The following is a 27663-nucleotide window of genomic DNA, read 5'->3' on the forward strand; positions in this document are numbered from 1 at the left end:
CTGGATTATGACTATGGGCAGGAATGCAAATGGATTCCCCCAATCACACGGTCACTCAGACTGATTGTACTGCCTCCTGCTGCTGTGACCCAGTGATAATCAGGAAGACAGTAGGGTAGCTATAACATCACTGCATGAGCAATCCAGGATAATGCCCCACTCTGTCTAATCTGGCTCTCTGAATGAGCATCACACTTCTCCCTCTAATCCTGAACATAGTTCTTAGATGAGGAACTATCTAGTCCCCTTTTGAATGATTGAATCTTCCTCCACCACACTCTCAGGCAGTGTGTTCCAGACCCCTAACCACTTGCTGTGTGAGAACACATTTCCTCAGAAAGCCTTTGATTCCTTGCCTAATTGCAGTCAACCTGGGTCCTGTCGTTCTCGATCCTTCCATGAAGGCATGGAAACAAATCATCATAAAAAAAACATTTGGCACATCAAGCCTGTTCTGTCACTCAAGAGATTGTGGTTGATCTGTTCATGTTCCAAGTTCCACATTCCCATCTACCTCAGCTCCCTCCCGAGCAAGGTTCAGAGTACTGTGTGCAGTTCTAGTTGCCACGTTGTAGGAACGGTGTGGCCGGTTTGGAAAGAGTGCAAAAACAGGATTACCTTGTTGCTGGGGTATTGGGAAGAGTCTGAGATAACAAGGTGTAGAGCTGGATGAACACAGCAGACCAAGCAGCATCAGAGGAGCAGGAAAGCTGACGTTTTGGGTCTGGGCCCTTCTTTAGAAAATGTTCTGAACTATTACCTAATACCAGCCTATTACGAGGTGGCTGCCTGGATTGAAGTGTACTCGCTATAATGAGAGATTGGACAAACTTGGATTGTATTTTACTGGCATGTTGGAGACAGAGGGACAACCTGATTGAAGTATATAAAATCATAAGGGGTATGGATAGGGTGGATAGTCAGAGTCTTTATTCCATGGTGGAAATGTTGCCTGGAACTCGCAGCCAGGAGAGGTGGCAAAAGCAGATCTGATAGTCATATTTAACAGGGTATTTAGTCAGAGACATGAACAGGCAGGGAATAGAAGGATGTGGACCATGTGGAGGCAGATGGGATTAGTTCAGTTTGGCATCATGGTTGGCACAGACAGACAGGATGGGCCGAATGGCTTGTTTCTGTGCTGTGCTGTTTATATTGTATGTTATATCCACCTCACCTTTAAAATATTCAATGACATCATCTGCAACACCTTCTGAGGCAGTGAGTTTCAAAGGCCCACAGCCCTCAGAGAGAAAATCGAAATTCCTAACTTCCGTCCTTAAAAGTTGACCCCTAATTTCGACGTAACTTGGGACTCTGTGCCACTTTGTCAAGACCCTTCAGGATCCTCTGAGCTTCAATTAAACCTTGCTCAATATTCTAAACTCCATTGGAAACATGTCCAGCCTATCCAACGTCTCCTCATAATGCAAACCACACTTTCTCGTGTATCAATCCCATAAACCCTCCCCCAAATTGCCTGTGATGCATTCACACCCTTTCTGAAATGAGGAGATGTAAACTGATCTCAACGCACAAACGTACAGTATACTCGGACGTCTGGATAGAATGGATATGGAGACGATGTTTGCACGAGGTGGAGAACCTAGAACCAGGGGGCACAGACTCAGTGAAGGGACAACCCTTTAAAATGGAGACAAGGAGGAATTTCTTCAGCCAGAAGGTGGTGAATCTATGGAGCTCATTGCTGCAGGAGGCCATGTCATTGAGTGTCTTTAAAACATAGATAGATAAGTTCTGTATTGGTAAAGGGGATCAACGGTTATGGGAGAATGGGGTTAGGAAACATATCAGCCCTGTTTGATTGGTGAAGAAGATCCGATGGGCCAAATGGCCTAATTCTGCTCCTATTACTTATGGTGTATGGTATAACTTGTATAACTGAGGCTTTTAATCTGTACTTTAGTATTTAAATCCTCCTGTAATAAAGGATAGCTTTCCATTTACCAATGTCAACACTTGCTGTGCCTTCATACAGACATTGTAACTCTTCCACAAGAACAGCTGGATTTCTCTGCTCCTCAGAATTCTTTAGTCATTGTCCAGTCAATAATCCTTGGCTTTCTTTCAGTCCTTCCTGCCAAAATGTTCAGGTTCACATCTTCCCACTTTGTACACCATCTGCTAGATTTTCATACACTTATCAATATCAGGCTGCCTCCTTGGTCTGTCATCTTCAGATCAAGCTTTCCCACCCACTCCATCTTCTGCCCTCTCCTCTAAATCATGGATACGAATTGTAAAATGTTCAACCCTGCGAGATTCTGCTGATCAAATCCACACAATCTGAAAAAGACCCACTTAGTCTCCGTTTTCTGCCAGTCAGCTATCTACACTACAGTAACCGGAAGTGGTGCAGTTCCTCCGAAATTATTCTGTTCAGAACGATGTGATTTTGAGTACATAGAATCCCTGCAGGCCTTTTGGCCCATTAAGTCTACAACATCCCTCCTAGGAGCATCCCACCCTATCCCTGTAACCCTGCATTTCCAGTGCCTAACCCACTGAACCAGCACATTCCCAGACATCGCAGGCAATTTAAGCCTAGCCAATCCACCTTAACCTGCACATCCTTGGACTATTGGACTACCTAAGCAACCAGAGGAAACCCACTCAGACACAGGAAAAATGGCAAGCTCCACACAGACAGTCACCCGAGAGTGGAATCAAACCCAGGTCCCTGTTGCTGTGGGGTAGCAATGCTGACACTGAACCTCCCATGCTGCCTCTAACTACAGACCTCCTAGTCTCCAAGGAAACAAGCTTTACAGCTAAGATATCATCTCCCTGAAGCCATTCTTGGAAACCTCTGACACCCTGCCCAAACTTTTCACATCTTTTTGGAAGTGCACTGCTCTGGAGAGGCTAAAGCCTCTTATCCAAGCATCACCACCCTGGTTTTTATACCCTGTTATCAAGCTTAGTAAAGTGTATAGTCTCCTAACTGTTCTCTTAACTAGTCTTGTCGCTTCTATGTCATTGTCTACAGGAATAGTGCCAGACGACTGGAGGATAGCGAATGTGGTTCCCCTGTTCAAGAAGGGGAGTAGAGACAACCCTGGTAATTATAGACCAGTGAGCCTTACCTCAGTTGTTGGTAAAGTGTTGGAAAAGGTTATAAGGGATAGGATTTATAATCATCTAGAAAAGAATAAATTGATTAGGGATAGTCAGCACGGTTTTGTGAAGGGAAGGTCGTGCCTCACAAACCTTACTGAGTTCTTTGAGAAGGTGACCAAACAGGTAGATGAGAGTAAACCGGTTGATGTGGTGTATATGGATTTCAGCAAGGCGTTCGATAAGGTTCCCCACAGTAGGCTATTGTACAAAATGCGGAGGAATGGAATTGTGGGAGATATAGCAGTTTGGATCGGAAATTGGCTTGCTGAAAGAAGACAGAGGGTGGTAATTGATGGGAAATGTTCATCCTGGAGACCAGTTACTAGTGGTGTACCGCAAGGGTCGGTGTTGGGTCCACTGCTGTTCATCGGTGGACTTGTGGATAGTGACGAAGGATGCTGTAGGTTGCAGAGAGACATAGATTAGCTGCAGAGCTGGGCTGAGAGGTGGCAAATGGAGTTTAATGCGGACAAGTGTGAGGTGATGCACTTTGGTAGGAGTAACCGGAAGGCAAAGTACTGGGCTAATGGTAAGATTCTTGGTAGTGTAGATGAGCAGAGAGATCTCGGTGTCCATGTACACAGATCCTTGAAAGTTGCCACCCAGGTTGACAGGGCTGTTAAGAAGGCGTACAGTGTTTTAGCTTTTATTAACAGAGGGATCAAGTTCCGGAACCAAGAGGTTATGTTGCAGCTGTACAAAACTCTGGTGCGGCCGCACTTGGAGTATTGCATACAGTTCTGGTCACCGCATTATAAGAAGGATGTGGAAGCTTTGGAAAGGGTGCAGAGGAGATTTACTAGGATGTTGCCTGGTATGGAGGGAAGGTCTTACGAGGAAAGTCTGAGGGACTTGAGGCTGTTTTCGTTAGAGAGAAGTATGTTGAGAGGTGACTTAATTGAGACGTATAAAATAATCAGAGGGTTAGATAGGGTGGATAGGGAGAGCCTTTTTCCTAGGATGGTGATGGTGAGCACAAGGGGGCAGAGCTTTAAATTGAGGGGTGAAAGATATAGGACAGATGTCAGAGGTCGTTTCTTTACTCAGAGAGTAGTAAGGGAATGGAACACTTTGCCTGCAACAGTAGTAGATTTGCCAACTTTAGGTACATTTAAGTCATCATTGGACAAGCATATGGACGTACATGGAATAGTGTAGGTTAGATGGGCTTCAGATTGCTATGACAGGTCGGCACAACATCGAGGGCCGAAGGGCCTGTACTGTGCTGTAATGTTCTATGTTGTAAATGTTCTATGTTATTAAGGGATAGTTGTCAAGATCCCCATTACCGAGATTAGCTTTAGCTTCCAGAAGCTATTAATCAAATTTAAATTCCACGAATAACCCTGGTGTGATTTGTTCATGTTTCCTGTGTTTCTGAATTATTATCGTCAGTGATAAGACCACAATGGCACCATTTCCATGGACAGGGGCTACTGCTCTAAGTCTACTGATAGCCTTCACAATGCCTGGCATCTTTTCTGAAGTGAGTCCTTCCCAGCAGCCATACAGAGTGGGTGGGGGATTGGAGAGAGGGATCAGTCACTTACTTCAACAAAGGGAGGATCTCATTGTTTTCAGCTGGTTCCTGTTTGCCAAACTGGTTGGATGGGAATGCGAGGATGGTGAAACCATCTTGACCCAGCTCCTCCTGTAGTGCATTCATTTCTAGAGGGGAAAAAGTTGTTCATAAAACATTAAGATCAGACTGGTGAGTCTTGTTCCCTGTAGATAAGATTCCTGCTCCACCTCAATGGGGTAACAATGCTGGAAGTCAAGTCTCACTGTTTCCAGATTCATCACAAATATTAAAGGTTTTTTAAAATACTCAAAATTCCTCAAAGTGACTGGCTTTTAGACCCAGGTTGATAGAAAACACATCAGATTTATCCCCATAAACAGAATTACCATTTGTAACAAAATAAATAGATCCTAACTACACATAAACAGTGATGAATCATCAACATATAACTCTATTAATTAATGCGTAACTATTTAACAAACTCCCCCTCTACACACACATACAGACAACACAGTCAAAAAAAATGGGTGTTGAGTGAAAGACCGAGAAGGCAGCTCAATGGTCCCTGTCCAAGGTAACAAAGTGTGAAGCTGGATGAACACAGCAGGCCAAGCAGCATCTCAGGAGCACAAAAGCTGACATTTCAGGCCTAGACCCGTCAGAGCTCAAAACGTCAGCTTTTGTGCTCCTAAGATGCTGCTTGGCCTGCTGTGTCCATCCAGCTCCATACCTTGTTATCTTGGATTCTCCAGCTTCTGCAGTCCCCATTATCTCTGATCAATGGTCCTTGTCCACAAAGTTTGCTGAGTTGATTCTTTTGGTTTCTCAAGTCTTGCTGCTCCTCGGTTTCATTTACTTGCAGGAGGCACAGGGTGACTGGTTCACAACTTAGAAAGTCTCTGACTAATTAGCTAAGAGCCACAGCATACAGCAAGTGATGAGAGTAAAAAGATACACCAACTTTCTTCAGGTTGAGGTAGGTTTTACTACAGAGAAAAGAACAGTCCTCTCCTTCCAGAGGTCCGATAAGTTTTCCTTCAAACGCACTTACCCATGAGCTGCTCAGCAACGTGGGAACCAATCATATAACTAACTGCTGCCAAACAGAAGGCCTTTGTCATCAGAAGCAGTCATAAATTCCTAGACCAATCAGCTATTTGTTGCTGGCTGAATCTCCCATTGTATTCAAGCCTGTCTTGTTTGCGACCAGACTTTCTTCATTGCTTGAGCAAACAGCTGTGCAACAGTGCTTATAATGAGTGTTGGTAACTTGCTTTTAAAAAGTGCTCCAATCCCATCCACGATCCTTGTTCTTTTTAAAAAAGTGACCCTTTTCCCATTTCAGTTCAAAATCAAAAGTACAGAAAAATTGAAAGGTTCGGTCTTTACACTCGATCGGGCTCCTTATCAATCTGGAACAGTCGCTGCTTGCTTTCTTGTCTTCGAGTTCAGCAGCAATTTTGTGCTCGGGTTCCCATTTCCAACGCAGCTCTCCAAGAATTGAGGTTGGGCTTTTTTGGACAAAAAAGGAAAACGAAAGATTTAAGGGAAAAAAACTGCGAAAGGGAAGAGAGAAGTGGAAAGCAATTTATCAGTGCATTTTGGAAATAGAGTTCCAAGGAAAGATCTAAATTTGAAAAGCTAAATGAAAAGTGAGCAGCACAGAATGACAGACTTTTCCTTACTTTGATCTCCCAGCTTCTGGAGAATCAAGTAAAGCTGGAGACATTGTTTTCACTGGTGGGTAATTAATCTAAGGATACATACTTACAACTGTACACATTATTCCCAGTCCAGCTCCAAATTTAGATGCTTGTACAATCAGCTGGGGCATGTTGAGAAGAATTTCTTTTTGGAATTCTGATTTGATCCGATCTGGGATCCGCTGGCTGAAAGGGCAATGAAAACAGCTGCAAGGCCAACTTTCAGAAAGCAGAGAATGGGGGCCATGGGCGTAGATGAATGCCCGAAAACAAATGTAAAAACCATGGATTTTTGCAGTCTGAACTGGGAAAAAGACTGTTCCAAAACTAAGAAATGCCTCACCTTTTAAAAGCAAGTTACTTGACACTCACTCTGAGTGCCGGTAGATTAACTGGTCAGTGATTGGTCACTGTCTACAAAGAAATTCTTGTTAAGAACCTGGACCATGCTTTCTGCAACCTTGGTCTAAAAGTCAGGTAAACTGCGTACTTTATTAAAATCGTTAACTTTTATGAGGAGTTGGGGAATCATGGGGCTTGATTTCCAGTGCACTACCTCAGTGAGGTGTTATAGCATTGAAGCAACTCCACAAAGGCTGGTATCCTGCCACCAAATCAGCCAGTATTTACACATGCATAGCAGTCCATGCTGGTCCAGCTTCCTCCGAGCCAGCTCTGAGTGAACAGCACCCCTGACACTCCTGTTTATATCTGTCAGCCAGGGCTCCCTGGTTGGGGCTGTTAATATGATCCAATCAGGGAACTCATACTCCATGATACCCACCTGGCTGACCTCATCCCAATCACTCCAAGATCATTTGAAGACTTGTGGGGAAAGAGTGAGAAGTGGAAAGTGGAAAGGATTGGATAGTTCTTTCAAATGGCCGCACAAGCTCACTGTGCCACATGGGCCCCTGTGCTGGATGGGTGTGTAAACTGTGACAGTGGCATTAAGTGTCAGCAAGCTGTAAGAACTGTCAAAACAGTTTCACTTTGAGAGTCACCATCAAATGATATTTGGAGGACTGTGCAACCAAAGCAGACAGCTTCATTTTAGTTTCACATGAACATACAAATCACATGCAAGCGGAGGCCATTCGGCTCCTCAAGCCTGCTCCCGGTTCAATAAGACTATGGGTGAATCCAATTGTAACCTCTAATCCACATTCCCACCTACTCAATAAATCTCTTGCATTAAATTTTATCAAGGTCTCTGCTTTCACTGCCTTTGCAGGTACAGGGTTTCAAAGACTAAACATTTGCTAAGAGAAAGAACTTCACCTGATCTCTGCTTTAGATGGGCAGACTCGGATTTTGAAACAGTGGGTTTTCCATAAGGGGAAACATACCCTCCACATCTAAGGATCCAAATCTCCCCTAAAACTTCTAAACTCCAACAGTTACAGGGCTAGCCTGTCCAGTCTTTCCTCATTAGGGAATCTATCCATTCCCGGTACTAGCCTTGTGAACCTTTCCTGAACTGTCTCCAATGACGTGGAGGTGCCGGTGTTGGACTGGGGTGGAAATAGTCAGAAGTCACGTGGCACTAGGGTACAATCCAAGAGGTTTTTTTGAAACCACAAGCTTCTGAAACACTGCTCCTTTGCCAGGTGAAGTGCAAGGAGGCACAAGTACAGAATTTACAGCAGAGAGATCAAAAGATCATACAAATGGTGTAAGTGGTGTGTCAACTGGTTTAATAATGTATCCACAAGTGGTCAAAAGTGCCAACAGCTGAATAGCAAAGTGAAGGGAATGACTTATAATCCAATTAAATGAGGCAGAGATAATTACAAAAACAAAAATAATAATAAAGGTGGTGCTGGAGGCAAACTAAGTGACTGGAATAACATGGTAGGTATAAGAGTCGTACACTGAGGGTCTAACCAAAGTAATCAAGTAATCCAAAACTCTGCAAACCAATTAAGGTAGAGAGATCATCACTCTCAGAAGAAACCCAGCAAACCATCAGAGACAGTCGCACCAACACTAAGCAGGAAAAAGGAAGAAAACACACTCAATACACAAGAAAGGAAAGCCCTAAAAGGACTCAAAAAAGATAAAAACATCGTTATCCTACCTGCAGACAAAGGACGCCTGACAGTCATTTTAAACCAAACAGACGACATTGAGAAAGCGAACGCACTGCTTGCAGATACCGACATTTACCAACAGTAGGCGATAGACCCGACCCCACAACTAGAGAACCGAATCACAGCCTTACTCAAAAAACTTCAAAAATCTGGAGAATTAAACAAGAGAGACTTCCAAAAAATGAAACCAGATGGATCCAACACACCACGCTTCTGCGTACTACCAAAAATTCACAAACCAGGAGCCCCCCTCAGACCCATAGTGTCGCTACCTGGAACACCAACCTACAGATTAGCCAAGGAACTACACCAAAGACTAAAACACCTAGTAGAAGACTCCCACCACTCCATTCGCTCCACCCAAGAATTCCTGAACACCATCAAAGACACCAAGATAGAAGAGGATGAAATAATGGTCTCCTTTGACGTAACAGCCCTGTTCACATCCATCAACATCAACCTGGCCAAAGAAACACTGACTACACTATTAGAAGAACAGAAGACACATACACCAGGCACCACCAACCTCATCAGCAAGGACAACATCATCAAGCTAGTGGACCTGTGCCTCACCACCCACTTCACTTTCAATAACAAAACCTACAGACAAACCAACGGTACACCCATGGGATCTCCAATATCAGGGTTCTTAGCAGAGGCAGTAATGCAGAGACTCGAACAAACAGCTCTGCCAATCATCCAACCCAAACTTTGGATCCGCTATGTGGATGACACCTTTGTCATCACTAAACAAAACAAATTAGAGGAAACCTTCAAGACCATCAATAATACCCTTTACTGGCATAACATTCACACAAGAGGAGGAAAGCAACAACAAACTGCCATTCCTAGATGTCGCAGTAGAGCGAACAGCCAATGGGGAACTTCAAACCAGCGTCTACAGGAAAACAACACATACGGACCAAATACTGAACTACAGGAGCAACCATCCCAACACCCACAAACGAAGCTGCATTAGAACATTATTCCAACGAGCCACCACACACTGCAGCACAGAGGAACTACGAGGAACAGAAGAAAATCACCTATACAGCGTATTCAAAAAGAATGGGTACCCTATGAACACAGTCCGCCGATTCCTCAGCAACAAACCCAAACAAACAGACAAAACGGGCTCACAAACCATAACCACGCTCCCCTACATCAAAGACATTTCCGAAATGACTGCCAGACTACTCGGACCTCTTGGCATCACGGTAGCCCACAAACCCACCAACACACTAAAACAGCAGCTAATGAACTTAAAAGACCCTATACAGACAACAAGCAAAATGAACGTCATCTACAAAATACCTTGCAAGAACTGTGACAAACACTACATTGGACAAACAGGCAGAAAGCTAGCCACCAGGATACATGAACATCAACTAGCCACAAAACGACATGACCCACTATCACTCGTATCCTTACATACAGATAAGGAAGGACATCACTTTGATTGGGACAACACATCCATCCTAGGACAAGCCAAACAGAGACACGCACGAGAATTCCTAGAAGCATGGCATTCCAGCCGGAACTCCATCAACAAACACATTGATCGGGAGCCAATCTACCATCCCCTGAGAAAAAGAACAGGAAATGACATCACCAACCCAAGGAAACCTAACCAGATAAATAGAAAGTGGGACATAACACCAGCTCTTCATTGGAGGCTCACTGATGATGTTACCTAGAATGGTGACGAAACGTCTGAAAACTAACCTTCCAGCTCAGCGAGCAAACTCACATCCAGAGATCATAACAATTTTATCAAGGTGATGGTGTCAAAACAGGACAATAAGGAAGACATTACAGATACAGAACAGTGTGGTGGGGTCACATGTGGCGTGACATGAGCCCAAGATCACAGTTGGAGCTATCTTCATCTGCTCAGTGATTCTGCGTGGTTGTGTATCTCGAAGGCCGTGTGGAGGATGTTTACCTAAAGATCAGAGGCTGAATGTCCTTGACCGCTGAAGTGTTCCCTGACCGGGAGGGAGCATCCCAATCAGCTAATTGTTGCGTGGTGGCCATTCATGGCCGTTGCTGTAGCGTCTCATCTCACCAATATACCATGCCTTGGGGCATCCTTGCCTGCAGGGTATGAAGTGGACAACAAAGGCTGAGTCACATGACTATCCGCCGTGTACATGGTGTTCCCACTTGTGATGGTAGTGCCCATGTTGATGACCCAATATTTCTTTCATTTTCTGCCATGGCAGGGTTGTGCACTGTTGTCCTGAAGGCTGGGTAATTTCTGTGAAAGATAGTCTGTTACAGGTTTGGTGATTGTTTGGAGATGAGAAGTGGAGGTGTTGGGATGATCTTGGTGAGATGTTCATTGTCATCAATGACATGTTGTAGGCTGCAGAGAACATGGAGAAGTTTCTCCACTCCAGGGAAGTATTGGACAACAAAATATATTCTTTTGGCCATCCTGTGTCCATTTTCTGAGGAGGTTGTTGCAGTTTTCACTGTGGCTCAGAACTGGTGACTATCTCCAGTGTTTACCATCTTACTTGAAAAAGGTGAACAATACTGTTTATGGTCTCTCTAATGTCCTGAACCATTTTTAGATTCAAGTTCCCTCACAATAAATATTCTATTATCTGGGGTGGATAACATTATGTTAGCTTTCATAATTACTTGCTGTATCTGCATATTAACCTTCTGTGATTTATACACAAAAATACCCAGGTGCCCCTGCAATCTCCCACTCTTTAGAGAATGTTTCTTGCATCAGCTTTTTGCCAGTTTCACACTTTTCCACATTATACTCCATTTATCAGAGCTTTGCCCAATCACTTAACCTCTTAATATCTCTTTGCAATGTGCTTACATTGTCTTTACACTGTACTTACCTCCTTTGTGCTGTTAGTAAATTTGGTAACTATACCTCTGTCTTTTCATCTAAGGCATTCATGTATCGTTTGTCACTCATGTAAAATGATTTGGATGAGAATTTAGGAGATTTTTTTGTAAGTTTGTGGATGACATCAAAATTGATGGTGTCGTGGACAGTGAAGGTGGTTATCGAAGATTACAAAGGGATCTTGATCAACTGGATCAGTGGACCGAGGAGTGGCAGATAGAGTTTAATTTAGATAAATGCGAGGTACTGCACTTAGATAAAGGTGAACGTGGGCAGGACTGACACAGTTAATGGTAGGGAGTGTTGCTGAGCACAAAGACCCATGGGTGCAGGTATGTAGTTCCTCGAAAGTGGAGTTGCAGGTAGACAGTGTGGTGAAGGCAGCATTTGGAACACTTGTCTTTGTTAGTCAGAGCATTGAGGATAGGAGTTGGGATGTCACATTGCAGCCGTACAGGAATTTGGTAAAACATTTTTGGATTACTGAGTACAGTTCTGGTCATCCTGCTGCACGGAGGATATTATTAAATTGGAAAGGATACAAAAAAAATTTGTGATGTTACCAGACCTAGAGGATTTGATTTACAAGGAGAGGCTGGATATGCTGAGACTCTTCACCTGGAGCGTAGGAAGTTGACGGGAGACCTAAGAGGTTTAAAAAATCATGAGGGGCATAGATAAGGTGAATAGCCAAGTCTTTTCCCTGGGGTAGGGGAGTTCAACACTAGATGGCATATCTTTAAGGTAAGAGGAAAGATTTAAAAAGGGATCTAAGGGGCAACTTTTTCCGCACAGAGCATGGCTCATGTGGAATGAACTGCCAGAGGAAGTTGGATGCAGGCACAGTGGCAACACTTAGACATTTGAAGAGGTACATGAATAGGGAAGCTTTAGAGGAATGTGGGTCAAATGCTGGTAAATGGGACTAGTTTAGTTTGGAGAAACCTGGCCATCATGGTTGAGTTGGATTGAAGGGCCTGTTGCTATGTTGTATGACTAAAATTGTAAACAATAGATCTCTACGGTACACCACTCATTACACCTTGCCAAACTGAATGAGCCATTTACATATACAGCCAGTCTTCAATGCATGCCAATGTACTACTCCCGACAATAAAGCAAAACATTGATTTAGCATTTGTCACATGCTTTAAGAAGTCAAACCACTGGCTCCCCTTTATCCACAGCACCTACTACATCCTCAAACTCTAAGAGTTTGTTTTAACATGATTTCCATTTCACGAAACCATGTTAACTCTGCCCCATTAACTTGATCTTATCTATCTGCCCTGACATAATGCCTTTAACGACACCTTCTACTGCTTTTCTTATGAGCTAATTGGCCAGAATTCTCCTGCTCTGTCACCACCTCCTTTTGAGGAAAAGAGGTACATTAATTATCATCCACTATGATGATTCCGGAATTGAGGAAAATGAAAACCAGTGCATCAACTATCTCATGAGCCACTTCTTATAATGGTAAGGAGGAAGCCCCATCAGAATCCATGCACTTGTCAACCCCCTGCTCCAACAATTTAATACCATTTCTCTGGTGCATGTGATTTTCCGGAGTTCCTCTCTCCGTTCCATTCCCCAATTTATCACTGCTTCTGGGCAACATTCCCTCTAAGTCACATGGCACAGCAGCTCTGAGCTTCCGCGAATTCTGATGGCATGCTCTGATGACACGATGGCTTTAAGAGGTCTATTTTAGCCAGAATTTTGAGAGGTTTTAAGCCAGTGTGTAGAGCTGTCTATTTGAATTACTTAGTTGAATTATTCCTGGCCTCTGACTGCTCTTGTAGCTGGTGTATTTATATGGATTGTCCAGTTAAATTCCAGGTCAACGATAACCCCCAGGATGTTAATAGTGGGGGATTCAGTCATGGGAGCATAATTGAATGTCAAGGAGGCAGCTATTAGATTGTCTCTTATTGGAGATGGTCTTTGCCTAGTAAATTCTGTGGCATTAATGTTATTTGTCACATGTCAGCTCAAGCCTGGATATTGTTCGGATATGGTTGCATTTGGACATGGACTGCTTCAGTACCTGAGGAGTCACAGTCATCAGCAAGCATTCCCACTTTTGACCCTATAATGGAGGGAAGGCCATTGATGAAACAGCTGTAAATGTTTGAAAATATGTGACGAGCTCCTCGACTAGCTTACCTTAGATTATTCCACTTTCTGCAGTCAGTTCTGAAGAAGAGTCACACTGGAATTGAAATGTTACTTTCTCTCTCCAGATGCGCTGCCAGACCTGTGATGTTTATCTGGTGATTTTTCCACTTTGCAGTATTTACTCAGGTTTTTCAATTGATATGCAGATTAAAATGCACCATGCCTTTCTGACAATCTCTTGTTATTTCATCCTTTAGACCCCTCTCTTCAGTTATGAACTGCAAATGGACTGACTGGAGTGGATTTCCTCAGAGGCAAGAAGATTCAGAGCTGACATGATTAAGATTTTGTGCAAGGGTCATAGACAGTGTAGACAGGAAGGAACCTTTCCTCTTGGAGGGATCAATGACCAAGGGCATGGCTTGAAGGGAAGGGGCAGGAGGTTTAGAGGAGATCACCAAAACCCTTCTACCCAGAGGGTGGTGGGAGTCTGGGACTCACTGCCTATAAACAGAGGGAGAGGCAGAAACCCTCATCATATTGATGAAGTATTTACTTGTACAATTGCAATGCCATGACATAGTAAGCTATGGGCCAAGTCCTTGGAAAATGGGGTTAAAATAGTGGTGGTTTTTGACCAGTGCAGACTTGAAGGGCTGAAAGGCCCTTCACTGTGCTCTGGATTTCCAGGACTTTATGATTCCACCTTACTAATGTGGCCACTGTTAGGGACCTGTACACAACTCCCACAAGTGACCTCTATGCTATATAATTTCTCATTTTTCACCACAACTCATTCTCCATCTTAGTTTTTGAAAAGCAGCCATTTCTTCCTACTTACCTCTGCTGTTCCCTTTGTGCTTCAGGCCACTCCATACCATCCACCCTTTAACCCAGTTTCTGTTGTAGCTACCAAATCAAATGCATTCATTTCTAGTTGTGCTCAGTTCTTCTGTTTTGTTTTGAATGCAGCTACACGGCTATTAATTTTACCTTTACTCTTTGGGAATTTGAGTTTTGTTTGCTGGTTGACTCTGGGATTCATACTCAATCTCTTCCCAGTTGTGGAGAGTTGATCATTTCCTGTTTCAATACCGCTCTCTTTGCTCCTGTTTCTACACTGCTACATCTTCACCAGATTTTGATCCCAAATTTGATCCCTTGCCCCCCACTATTCAGATTAAAATCATCTCTACTTTCCCAGTTAGGCAGCAAGAACACCAGATCCAGCACAGTTTGGAGGAGGAGCGGGGGAGAAGATTGCCTATTGGTCACGATCACACATTCCCTGGGAATGATCAAAGGGAAGCTAAGCAAATGTGAAGGAGGAGAAAATAGAAGGATAAAATAATGGTGGGAGATGAAGTAGCGTTGGAAGTTTAGATAAACTCAAGAACTAGGGCACCATGGTGTCATTTCTTAAGCACTAGGGAGCCCCAGTTTGATTCTGACCTTGGGGAACTGTACAAACGCCACACATTCTCCCTGTATTTGTGTGGGTTTCTTCCAACTGCAGTTTGTTCCCATAGTCAAAGGTTAGTTAGATTGGCCATGGTGAATTTCCCTGCAGTGTTCAGGAGCGTGAGTAGGTAGGTTAGCCATGGGAAGTGTGGTTATAGGGATGGGGTGGGGCTGCTGGGTGGGCTGAAAAGCCTCTTTCCACCCTGCTAGGATTCTGAGAACATGTGTCAGCCAGCCAGCCCCTAGGGCCTTTTAATATGATCTTGGCCCATCTCACCTCAACTCCTCTTTCCTGTCCGCTCCCCATAACCATTCAATCTGTTACTAAATTTTTTTAAAAATCTCTGTCTTCCTCCTTCTTTACAGTTGCGTGGTATCCTAGCTTTCACCACACTCAGTAGTGAATTCCATAGATTTGTGACCCTTACAGAATTAATTCCTCCCACAGTCCAGAGATGTGCAGGTTCGGGCGCACTGAACGTGCCAAATTGCCCCAGAGCATCCAGGGATGCGCAGGCTGAGGGTGTTAGCCATGGGACGTGCATGGGTGGGACGCTCCTCGGAGGGTCAGCGTGGGTTTTGATGGACCGAATGGCCTGCTGCCACAGTGTAAGGATTCCATGACTCATCGGTTTTAATACTGGCCACCCCGTTAGCCTGTGGTGGATGGAATATATGTAGCAGCACACAGTCACTAAGCTGCTGCCCTGTGTGGGGAAGACAGCAATCGGCAGGCCAGCCTCACCTTTGTACTGGTACGTCAGGCCTCAGAATGTGGCAACATTGACAACCAGGACTAGCTTTCCCGCGTAGTCATGAAAGGAGATGTTTCTGCTTCCATCTATGGTAGTTGCTCCGTAATCATAGAAGGAGCCAGGGGCTGAGCCATCACAGTAAGAAATCTGGAAGCAGAAAAAGAGAAAGGTTTACTATTGATCCTGTGACATTAAACACAATCGCTTCTCTCTGGATCCTGCTGGAGAGAGGCAGCAGGCCAGCTCTCCCTGGTGTCCTGGGCCAGCCTGTACAAGTCAGGGAGAGTATGACAAATGCAAGAGACAGGCTAAAGCTGGAGTAAGGAAGGCTGAGAGCAAGCATGAGGAAAAGGATGTGTTAAAACTAGTAGCAAGATATTCTTCAAACATTAATAGTAAAAGATGAGTGAAGGATGGAGTAGGGCCCCTAAGGAACAGGCAGGTTAAACTGCTCATTGAAGTAAAAAGAGTATGGCAGAGACACTAAGTGAATATTTTTCCTCTATCTTTACCAGAAGGAAAAATGGTGCCAATGGCCCAGTTGGAAATGTGGGTGTTGAGTAACTGAGTGGTATAGTGGTAGACAAAAAAAAAGTGTTTAAAAAAGGGCTGGCAGCATTCCAGGTAAAGAAGTCACCAGGCCCAGATGGGATGCGCCCTGGATTGCCTAGAGGCAGGCCAGGGGACAAACTGTGAAGCTATTGATAGAAATTTCCCATAGCTCTGTGAACACAGGATTAGTCCTGGGGGTCTGGAGGATTGTAAATGACATTGCCATTGCTTGAGAAAGGATAATCCAGGAAATCTACAGACCTGCAAGTTTGATGTCAATTGTAGGAAAACTGGTAAGGCCACAACACAGAAAAATAAGATAATACTAGACTATCAATGTGGCTTTGTCAAGGGCAAGTCATTTCTGACCAATTTAATGGAGCCCTTTGACAAGGTGGCACAGAGAGTGAGGGCAGTGCTGTGGATGCTGTAGGTTTGGACTTTCAGGAAATGAAATGGTGCCACACAGCAGGTTAGTTAGCAAATTAAAAATGTTTGGCATCGATGGGTCCTTGGCAGCAGGCGTGAGAAGCTTAAAAAGGTAGGAAACAGAGGGTAGATGTTAACGGGAATTTCTCAGATTGGAGAGGAGTTGAAAATGATGCTCCCCAGGGATCAGTGTTGCGACCCTTGCTTTTTCTGATTTACATGAACAATTTGGAGATAGGTGTTGAAGGCAAAAATCTTGAAACTTGCAGCTGATCAAGCTAAGGTGAAGAGTGGATTGTGAGGATGATGCTGGGTGACTTCAGAGGGACCTTGACAAGTTGGTCAAATGGGCAGACGCCTGGCAGATGAGCTTCAGTGCAGAGAACTGTGCGGTAATACATTTTGCTAGGAGACAATACTGGATCAATGGTACAACTCTGATGGGAGGACAGTAGCAGAGGGACCTCAGGGTTCATGTACATGATTCTCTGAAGGTGGCCAGGCAAGGTGAAAACAGCTGTTAAGGCATACAGGATCCTTGGGTTTATAAACAGAGGCGCAGAGTATAAAAGCAAGGAAGTGATGGGACACCTCTATAAATCATTGGTCGGACCACATTTGGAGTATAGTGTTCTGTTCTGGGCACCTTATTTAAAGAATGATGTTAAAGCCCTGGAGACTGCACGAAGGAGATTTATTAGAATGATACCAGGAGTGAGTGATTTTAGATACAAGGGAATGTTTGAGAATTTGAGCTTATTCTCCTTGGGAGCAGAGAAGATTAAGAAGTGACCTTGTTGAGGCATTCAAAGTTATGAACAATTTTGACAGGGTAAGAAAGGATCACAATTTCAAGATTGTCAGCAAGGAAGCTAGGTGTGAGATGAGGAGAAATGTCTGAACTCAGTTGTTAGGATTGGGGAATGTGCTGCCTGGGAGAGTGGTGGAGGTGGATTTCATAGGAGGCTTCAATATGTATTTGAAAGTGAAGGTAGAGAGATACAGGGATAGGGCTAGAGGACAGGCCTAACTGGGTAGCTCCTTTTGGAGCCAGTACAAACACGATGGGTTTAATGGCCTCTTTTTGTACTAACATTCTTTGCTTCTCAACTTGCATCACTGAAGAAAACATTCTGATCATTACCAAATTGCTGCTTACAGGAGCTTGCTGTGCACAGTCTGGCTGCTGGTGTTTACTATACAACAATGACTACGCTTCTAAAGGACTTCACTAGCAGGAAAAGTCTGAGACATCAGATGTGGTGAAAGACGCTGGAGAAATGCAATTGTTGACTCTTGGGACAGTTAGAGCACAGAAAGAAGGCTATTCAGCCCATTGCGCCTCTACTGGTGAGCAAGGACCTGACTACACAAACCCTATTTCCAGCTCTTGGCCCATTGCCCAGGATGCTATGGTAATGTAAATAAATATCAAAATACTTAAATGCTATGAGATTTTTCTGATGCAACTAGCATTCCAGACTCCCACTTTGGTATCAGCTTAATCTCCAGTTCGTCTCTTGGTATTCCAACTTCAATCTAGGCCTCCTGGTTAATGGTCTTGCTACTAATCTTGAAAAAAAAAACAACTCCCTATCCACTCTATCCTTGCCCCTTATGTAATACACCTCCATCAGGTACCCTTTCAACCTTTAGTACTCTGAAGAAAACAAAGCCCAGTCCATCACATCATTCCTCATCACTGACTCTAACTCAGACAGCATCTTGGTAACAAGGCAAAAGATTGCAAATGCCAGAAATCTGGAATCAAACCTTCCCAGCTGCTGGCCATTTCAATGTACCATTTTGCTCCCATTTCCACCCCTGCCATGTCAAAGTGTTCTAACAAAAGTTCACTACAAGCTGAAAGAACACCACCTCATTTTCCACTGAGGCACATTACAGCCTCCAGGACTCAGTGTTGAGTTTCTCTATTTCAGATCATGGCCTCTATGCTCTGTTGTGAGCACTGTCTTGCTCTCGAGAACAGACCATTTTCCTAGATAGTAAGAACTGCAGATGCTGGAGAATCTGAGGTAACAAAATGTAGAACTGGATGAACACAGCAGGCCAAGCAGCATCAGAGGAGCAGGAAAGCTGATGTTTCAGGCTGAAGGAGGGTCTGGGCCTGAAATGACAGCTTTCTTGTTTCTCTGATGCTGCTTGGCCTGCTGTGTTCATCCAGCTCTACACCTTGTTATCTCCAACATTATCTCCCTATGCTTGTATTCTATGACTTGGCTAATTCCATATATCTTCTTAACCACCTTTTATTTTTAAAATCTCTGGATTAAAAAGCTCTAATGATGACCATGTTTCCACCACTGATTGTCATAAAATCCCATCAATGTCTGCTTTGGGGAAGGAAATTTGCCATCTTTACCTGGTCTGGCATACACAGGTCTCTAGACCCACAGCAACATAGTTGACTTGTAACTAATTACCCTGAGGGAGACAGAGGTCAGGACTAAAGAACTGGGCCTAGTCAGCATTGTCAGTATCTCAAATGAAAAATCTTTTTAAACTACCTGCAGGGCTGGATGCAAAGGAGACAGAACACAGATCAATTAACCATGGAACCTGAAAATCAAAGGAAAGTGTATTTTTACGGTACTCTTCACCATCTTAGGATGCCCCAAGATGTTTTACGGCCAATAAAATATACTTTCGATTTTAATCACTGTTGCAAATAGGAGCAGCAGGGTTTCCAGTTGTACACAGCAAGCTCCCATTGACAGCATGGCTGGTTCAGCTTTGTTTTAAACTGATATCTGCTGAAGGGTGTTGGGTTAGGATTTGCACACAGAACTAGATCCTACTACTGCGCCACTAGAGCTTAAGCTGATAAAGCATGAATCTAATTGAAACCTACGAGGGGTGGACAAGTGAAGGAGCCGATTCATCTCTCCTCACCCTGGGCCCTAATGGTTTGGGGTATCCTGTCAGCATTCATTTCAAGAGGGCTAGAATACTACAGCAGGGATGTACTTCTGAGGCTGTGTAAGGCTCTGATCAGACTACATTTGGAATATTGTGAGCAGTTTTGAGCCCTGTATCTAAGGAACTGCTGACATTGGAGGGGGGCCCACCCCCACGATTCATGCATTGGAGTGGGTCCATGAATCCTATGAAGCCAGCACAACATTGTTGTTCGAAGGGCCTGTACTGTTCTATGTTCTATGAACCATTATTAGTACTTTGACGTAAGGATGACATTGACTCAGCTGAAAGTTTCTGTTGGGGGGCTTCACATGGAGACCATGAAATATAGGAGCATGAATCAAATCCTTCGGCCCGTAAGGTTTGCTCTGCCATTCAATTATAGCTGATCTTCCTCATCTGTTCTCCTGTTATTTTCTCCCCCTAACCCTTGATCTCCTTACTGATCAAGAACCTGTCTGTCATAAATATACTCAATGATTTGGTCCCCAAAGCCCTCTGTGATAATGAATTCCACAGAGTCACCACGCTTTAGCTAAAGAAATTCCTCCTCATCTCAGTACTAAAGGGTCATCCCTTCACTGAGGCTGTGCCCTCAGGTTCTAGGATCTCCTACTATTGGAGACACCTTCACAAAAAAGGCCACTATTCATGCCTCTTGTATTCTGTAAGTTTCAACCAGGTTGCCTTCATCTGTCTAAACTCCATTGAGTACAGACCCAGAGCCCTGAACTGCTCCTCATGTGACAAGCCCTTCATCTCCAGATGAAGTCTTGTAAACCTGGTCTGGACCCCTTCAATGTCAGCACATCCCTAGATATGGGGCCCAAAACTGCTCACAATATTCCAAATGTGGTCCGATCAGAGCCTTATACAGCCTCAGAAGTACATCCCTGCTCTTGTATTCTAGTCCTCTTGAAATGAATGCTGACAGGATACCCCAAACCATTAGGGTCCTGGGTTGAGGAGAGATGAATCAGCTCCTTCACTTGTCCATCCCTCAGCCAGTCGTGACAAGATTAATTTAAAAAAGATCCTTTCCTTTGTGGTTAGCTTGCTCCTAGAGCATATGAATTTTCCGTTGGGAAAGGGGCCAATGTAGCCAGGCTTTGAGATAATAAAAGAATACACTAACTTAGAGTGTGAGTTTGTTTAATCTGAGGCCTTGGGGTCACCATGCACATGATCTCAACAAATTGGTGGTTGGGTATTGGTGATAATACTGGTCAAGAAGATGGGGACTATGGTGCTCATTTCAGTTTTTCTCCACTCCCATAGCCAGAGACATTCACCTCTCCTACTGCTGAAGCCACAATGGATCACTCCCAATGGCATCTCTCCAGGGGAGATCAGGTCAAGTGAGCCTCTACTCTGTGTTAAAGTGGCAAGCCACAGAGGGAATCAACTGACTTCTAAATGACCTGCTAATATTTCCTTAAAACATGGGAGCAAACCAATTTAGTCAGTCTGCAGCTGGAATGCTGTGAACAGTTTTAGCCCCTTATCTAAAAGGAAAGCTATATCAGATTGGGGGCAGTCCAGAGAAGGTGCACTCAGCTGTTATCAGTATGGAAGGACTGTTAAATGAGCATGTTGGCCTGTACTCATTGGAGTTTCAAAGAATGAGAGGTGACCTCTTTGAAAGAGACAAGATGGTTATGGGCCCTGACTGGCTAGGTCTGGGAGACGGTGCATTCCCCTGTGAGAGAGTCTCGGGCCAGAAGAAATCAGGTCAGAATAAGAGGTCACATTTAAAACGGTGATGGAGGAGGAATGTCCTCTCAGAGGAGAGTGAATCTGTGGAGTTCTTTACCACAGAGTTGAAGTGTATTTAAGGCAGAGACAGATAGATCTTTCTTAAAATCAGTAAGGGAATCCCAGGCTTTGGCATAAGGTCAGGAGCGTGGAGTTGAAGATCATCAAATCAGCCATTGAATGGCTGAGTCACTTTGATGGGCCAAATGGCTTACTTCTGCCCCTACGTCTTATAGCCCTATGATCTAAGGCCCAACAATACCACTTTCTCCAGGACAATGAGTGCTGTCACAAGCAGTAACACCCACATCCTATGAACAAATAACAGTAAAGGAATGAGAAAGAGAGAGTGGGGGTGAAACAGAGCTGGGGGTCAGAGAGAGAGCGAGGGTAGGTTGTGCGGTGAAGAGATAGAGAGGAGGGAGGGAGAGAGGTGGCAGGGAAGCAGGTTTATATGGAGGTGGTGGTAGTATTGTCACTGGGCTAGTAATCATAGAATCCTTGCAGTGTGTAACGAGGCTATTCAGCCCATCAGGTCTGCACCAACCCTCCAAAGAGCATCCTATCCTGGAGTACTAATCATGAGACCCTACCTAATACTCTACAGGCATGGGTCCAGCCCTCCAAAGCAGCTGGTAGAACCTACATTTATGGGTAAAACAGAAATACAAGTCTTCTCAGTGATAGTGTCCACCAAACCATTCTCAACTGTTGTAAGGACCCCATCTCGTTCACTAAAATGCTTCAAGGAAGGAAATGATTATCATTACCCAGTCTGGCCTAATGGGATTAAAAACTAATATGGTTGACCCTTAACTGCCCTCTGAAGCAGTCTAGCAATGGGGGGGGGGGGGGGCAGTTAGGGATGGGCAACAAATGATTGCCAAATACCCCATCAAAGAATAAGGAATTTAAAAATAGCAGCAAGAGGTTTGGAGGTGTAATGGATGAGAGAGAGAGAGAGAGAGAGAGAGACCGAACTGGAGACAGAGCGCGAGAGCTATCAACCAGAGGGAGAGTGAGCTGTGCAAAGTGAACGTGCTGAGTTTATTTGCTCACACACACATTGCTGATAACAAGCTTATCATTAAACAGTTGCCACCAATTGAAAGGCAGAATGTTTCTTTCCTCTGGTTCATTGCTGCCTCAAGAACTTGATCCGTATAAAAACAAATCACTTCCTGACACAGCTATGCTTGTTAGAGGATGTAAACAACAGGATGATAATAACAGGCAGCATATAACTCAGGAACAATGAGGTGCCTGACTGTCTAGCTACAGGTCTGGCACATGAAGTTATGGTCCCATTTTGGCTGCTTTAATGCTGTCACTGTGTTCATTAGATTAGGGATGCATTAGGTCAGGTGGATCTGTGTGCGTCATTGAAACATTAAGCCGGAAAAAATGCCAAACAAGAATCGAAAGCTCTGGTTCACTGTATTGGAGACGTTTTAGTCTCTTAACATGCCCATGAGTCCTACAAAGAAATAGCTCAAAAATAATATTATCAACAAAGAATCTGGGTGGCAATTGATTTGGGGAGATGGTGGCGCAGTGGCCTGGAAATACCAGGAAACATGGATTCAAACCCCACCACAGTCACTAGTGGAGGTTAAATTTAAAGTAATCAGTCTGAAATAGGAGAGATAATCTGCCTAATGGTGCCCATAAAACCATCATTGATTACCATTAAAAACCCCATCTTGTTCACTAATGTCATAGAATACAGTGTGGTTAGAGACCATTAGGCCCATCAAGTCCACACTGACCCATTGAAGAGCATCTCATCCAGACTTAAACATTATCCCTGTAACCCCACAATTCCCATTGCTAACCCACCTAGCTTGCTCACTTGTGGTGAATTTACCATGGCCAATCCACCTAACCTGCACATCTTTGCCCCTCAGAGGGGAAACCTGCTGTCCTTATGCAGTCTGGCCTGTGTCAGTCTCAAAATAAGACACTTCTCTGGTCATGCAATTGACATACAGCTGCTCCCTGAAAAGGCCTAGTCAGCGACTCAGTTCCAGGGCAATAAAGGGAATGGGTAACAAATTCCAGCCTTGCTGCACACCATGGAAAAGTTTAAAAATCCCAGTGTTTTCTTCACCTTGGAGAAAGATTTTATCTATGTGCCAGGTTCACAATGTGAGCAAAGAGAAGCTGTTTCATTAGCGAGGTGACAGCGACTAAGGGACATGGGTGAAACATTTGCTCAAGATCTTTGAGGGGAGGGTGGAGGGGAATAATTTATTTAAACAGTGAACTGCAATGATTTGGGAGCTCTTGCCCCTGAGGGTGCAGCAGGAGAGGTTTCACAATTTCCAAAGGAAACTGGAAGGGATCCTTGAGACAATAAATTTATTGGCCTAAGTGGCTAGAACAGGGTGGCTGGGACTGATGGACAGCTCTACAGACATGGACTTGATGGGCTGAGTGTCCTCTTCCTGTGCCTTTAATGACACTATGATAATTGCCGTAAAATTTTACGTCACCCGAATCTCTCCCTATGTGCCACAATGATCAAAAACTCAGCCAAAGAGGTAGATTTTAAGGCAGCTTCTGAGCGAGAGAATTTAGGGAGGGTGTCATCTGGTGATGATAGAACCATCAAAATGATCACGGAGATACAAAGGAATACAGCAATCTCAGATTTCCGATGCTGGAAGAGAATACAGGGGTGTAATCTCCTTCAGGGGATTTGAAAACAAGGATTAAAAAAGTTTCAAATTGAGGTATTGACAGGCCAGGAAACTGATGTAGGTCAGTAAGCACAGGGCTGATAGGTGCCCAGAATCTGGCATGAGATGGCAGATGGACTGCTGAGTTTTAGATCACTTTAAATTAGATTTAGAATTAGCTTTACTGTCTCATGTACTCAAGTTACGAAAGAACGGAGTACAGTGAAAAGTGTATAAATGTTGCCAACACATGAAGCCATCTTAAGAACAAAGTACCTTGTAACAAAAACAGAGAGAAAATAAAGAAAAATGTTTCAGATATAGTGTAAATAGAAGTTACGAAAATAAGAAATAAAGCTAAAGAGATAAACATTACAGTCTTTCTACAGAGGGTGTAAATCACATGGTGGCAAGCGAGCAGTTGAACCTGGGAGCAGTAAAGATATGGCTGAGGGGTTTAGCAATAGGACAGCCAAGTACCACATTGGGGAGGTAAACTTTTGCCACCATGGTGATGGAGAGGATTTCTAATAATTAATACTGCATTTGTCTGGCATCCAACCAAAACACCTCTTCTTTGTTGACAATAGGTCATTTATTCATGGAATGTGGGTGTCACTGGATTGTATCCTTAATTGCCCTGAGGGCAGATAAGTTAACTACTTTGCTGTGATTTTTTTAGTCACACAGGCCAGGTAAAGGTGAGAGATTTCCCCCCCCCCCCCCCACCACCCCACAAAGAAAGGAGATCAGTGAATCAGATTTTCTGGATAATTGACAACAATTAAATCTAATTTTTTGTTGAACTCAAAATTTCACCATCTGCTGTGGCAGGGTTTGAACCCAAGACATTAGCAGGGTCCTGGGGAATTAACAGTTGAGTAATAATACCACTGGCCCATCTCATTCCCATAAATACTCATAGACCTCTGATGGTGTGTTAAAGAGTAACAGATAAGGTGAATTAGAGATAATAAGGGCCACGACATTCCCATCTCATACAAATACGGATTATATCAATGTGACAGAAGCTATTGGAGAAAAGGATAGCGAGGTTCTGGGAGAAAAAAGGACAAAAATTATTCTTAAGGATGGACCAGAACTAAAACATCAGCTTCTAGGAAAGACAACAAGCTGAGGTTTGATTTTGCCCAAAGGACGAGGCTAAAGTCTTTTTTTATATAGAATTATGAAGAGGTAGACATAGAAAGAAGAATGTTTCCATTGACAGGCAAGGAGCCACAAAGAGAAGATACTTTTCAATTCATAAACAAGGTTATATGATAAACTGTTTAGAATGTGGAACTTGATATCATAGGGAGTGGTTGAGGTGCACAGTATAACCCTAAGGAAATATTATACATATCTGAGTGAGAGGGGAATAGGACACTGTGCTGATAGGATAAGATGAAGCAAACAGCATGGGAGGAGGGACCTGAGAGAACAAACCCCAGCATTGACTGGCTGTGTCTACTGGCCAAGCCAGAAAAAGGCTTCTGTGGACATTCTGTTCCCATGTAAATAATGTCAGAGTGAAAGTAACTGTAAACAGGGAATGATAAATCAGGTGGATTGTATCAACCATTGGTCTTGGCGGGGGGGGGGGGGGGGGGGGGTTGGCATTGTGGGTGGGGGATGGGAAATTGGAGACATTAAGTCATACAGCACAGAAACAGAACTTTCAGTCCAACTTGAGCCTGCTGACCAGGTTACCCAAACCAACCCAGTCCTATTTGACTGCATTTGGCCCATACCCCTCTAAACTTTTCCTATTCATGTATGATTCAAATGACTTTTAAACATTGTAATTATATGTGTATTCACCGCTTACTCTGGCAGTTCATTTCACATATTAACCACCCTCTGCATAAAAAGGCTGTCCCTCATGTCTATTTTAAAATCTTCCGCCTCACCTCAAAAATGTGGCCCCTGAACTCCCTATCCTAGAGAAAAGGAGTTTGTCATTCAATTTATCGCTGCCTATCATGAATTTGTTAACTTCTACAAGGTCACCCTTCAACCTCCGACACTAGTGAAAACAGTTCCAACCAATCTAACCTCTTTATAATTTTAACACCCCAGTCCCAATAACATCCTGGTACATCTTTTCTGAGCTGTCTCCAATTTAATAATATCCTTCCAATAGCAGGGCAATCAGAAATATACACAATACTCCAAGAAGGAGGGGAAAGGTATTCTGCACCAGAACTCTGGCAGATCAATACCGGTTGGACCCCAGAGAGATAGCTCACAGCTGGTATTTACCAGCTCACTGTCTGGCACCTGTTGGTAAGGGTTTCATACACCATGGAGTCTATACTGTTAGCTCAGCACTTCTTGAAGGCAATAGAGGGGGGAGGGGGAAAACCCAAACAACTCAACATCACACCCAGTCCTTCTCTGGCATCTCAGCTGGCCCAGACACAACAGGCAGAGTGTCCTCCCTCCATGCCCCAAGCTCTCTCCAAATATCTGAAGGGGGTGGGGTGGAAGGGCAGTACATGGATAGTTCTTCAGGAGGGTCACCACAGGTCAAATGCTATTCGCCTGTACCACAATAATTCCATGGCACAATAGAAGACCATTCAGACTGGGAGCTGGGAAGGGGACAAGGTTATGAGATGCATTTTGAACCAGTCGCAAGACTGGGGGGAGTTGACATGGGGGCAACCCAGGCTGGATCAAGAACAAGGCTGAAAAAAACAAAACACGGGGAACACAGTTTGCATTTCCTGTCAATATTAAGTCACTAATTCAAAGCATAGACAGTCATTCCTTATGAAGCCAAAGCATGACATAAATTCCCTTAGGGTCTAACCTGACAAACAAAACATTGGCTAAGCCATAAAGAAATTTAAGACAGAAGCAAGGACATAATTGAAATGACAGATGAGGCAAGTTTAATCAATTAAAACTATTGCTTTCAGTTGCTGTGAAAGTAAAAAAATCTCCATTCAATGCTTGCTTGAAACCACCTTTACCTGGCCAGCTCCTGCCCGTACCCATGCTAGCAGGAGCGACAGCAGGAGCCCATGCTTGTACAAAGTGGCCATCATGGATGCAGGACAGTCATTTCCCAGTCACTAGCTCAGATTCAGTCACTCAGGACTTGGGCTCGCTGGAACAAACATTGTCCTATTTAAACACAGAGCAAAGTCAGTCAGAGCTGGAGCCAGCCAATCAGACGCACACGGGCATGTGTTTGCCTTTGTTCTGAGCGTAACCCTTTCAATGCAGAATTGCGGAGCCCGCTTGGCAGTGTTTTCAAATGAATTGTGTCAAACATGACCAAAACATTCACCCCCAGGGACTCCCTGTAAATACTGACACACTCCCCCTGGGACCCGCCCGCGCCCCCCCTTCCCGTAAATACTGACATACTCCCCCTGGGACCCCCCTGTAAATACTGACACACTCCCCCTGGGATCCCCCTGTAAATACTGACATACACCCCCTGGGACCCCCCCATAAATACTGACATACTCCCCCTGGGACCCCCTCGTAAATACTGACACACTCCCCCTGGGACACCCCCCCACTCCTGTAAATACTGACACACTCCCCCCAGGGACCCCCTGTAAACACTGACACACTCCCCCCCAGGGACGCCCTGTAAACACTGACACATTCCCCCC

The 27663-nt window shown here is 44.1% G+C and overlaps 1 protein-coding gene across 1 annotated transcript in view; it reads right to left on the reverse strand.

Moving 5' to 3' along the window:
* gpx3 (glutathione peroxidase 3) overlaps window positions 1-27147 on the reverse strand; it is a 29184-nt gene extending 2037 nt beyond the window's left edge. Inside the window, exons 1-3 of the mRNA XM_048543931.2 lie at window positions 27010-27147; window positions 15662-15818; window positions 4692-4809 (exon numbers count right to left, since the gene is read on the reverse strand). Coding sequence (XP_048399888.1) covers window positions 4692-4809; window positions 15662-15818; window positions 27010-27084 — 350 coding nt within the window. The 5' untranslated portion in view covers window positions 27085-27147. The remainder of the gene's footprint in view (window positions 1-4691; window positions 4810-15661; window positions 15819-27009) is intronic.
* Between the last annotated feature and the right edge of the window lie 516 nt (window positions 27148-27663).

This window comes from Stegostoma tigrinum, chromosome 13 (assembly GCF_030684315.1).
Source record: "Stegostoma tigrinum isolate sSteTig4 chromosome 13, sSteTig4.hap1, whole genome shotgun sequence".
Lineage (NCBI taxonomy): Eukaryota > Metazoa > Chordata > Chondrichthyes > Orectolobiformes > Stegostomatidae > Stegostoma > Stegostoma tigrinum.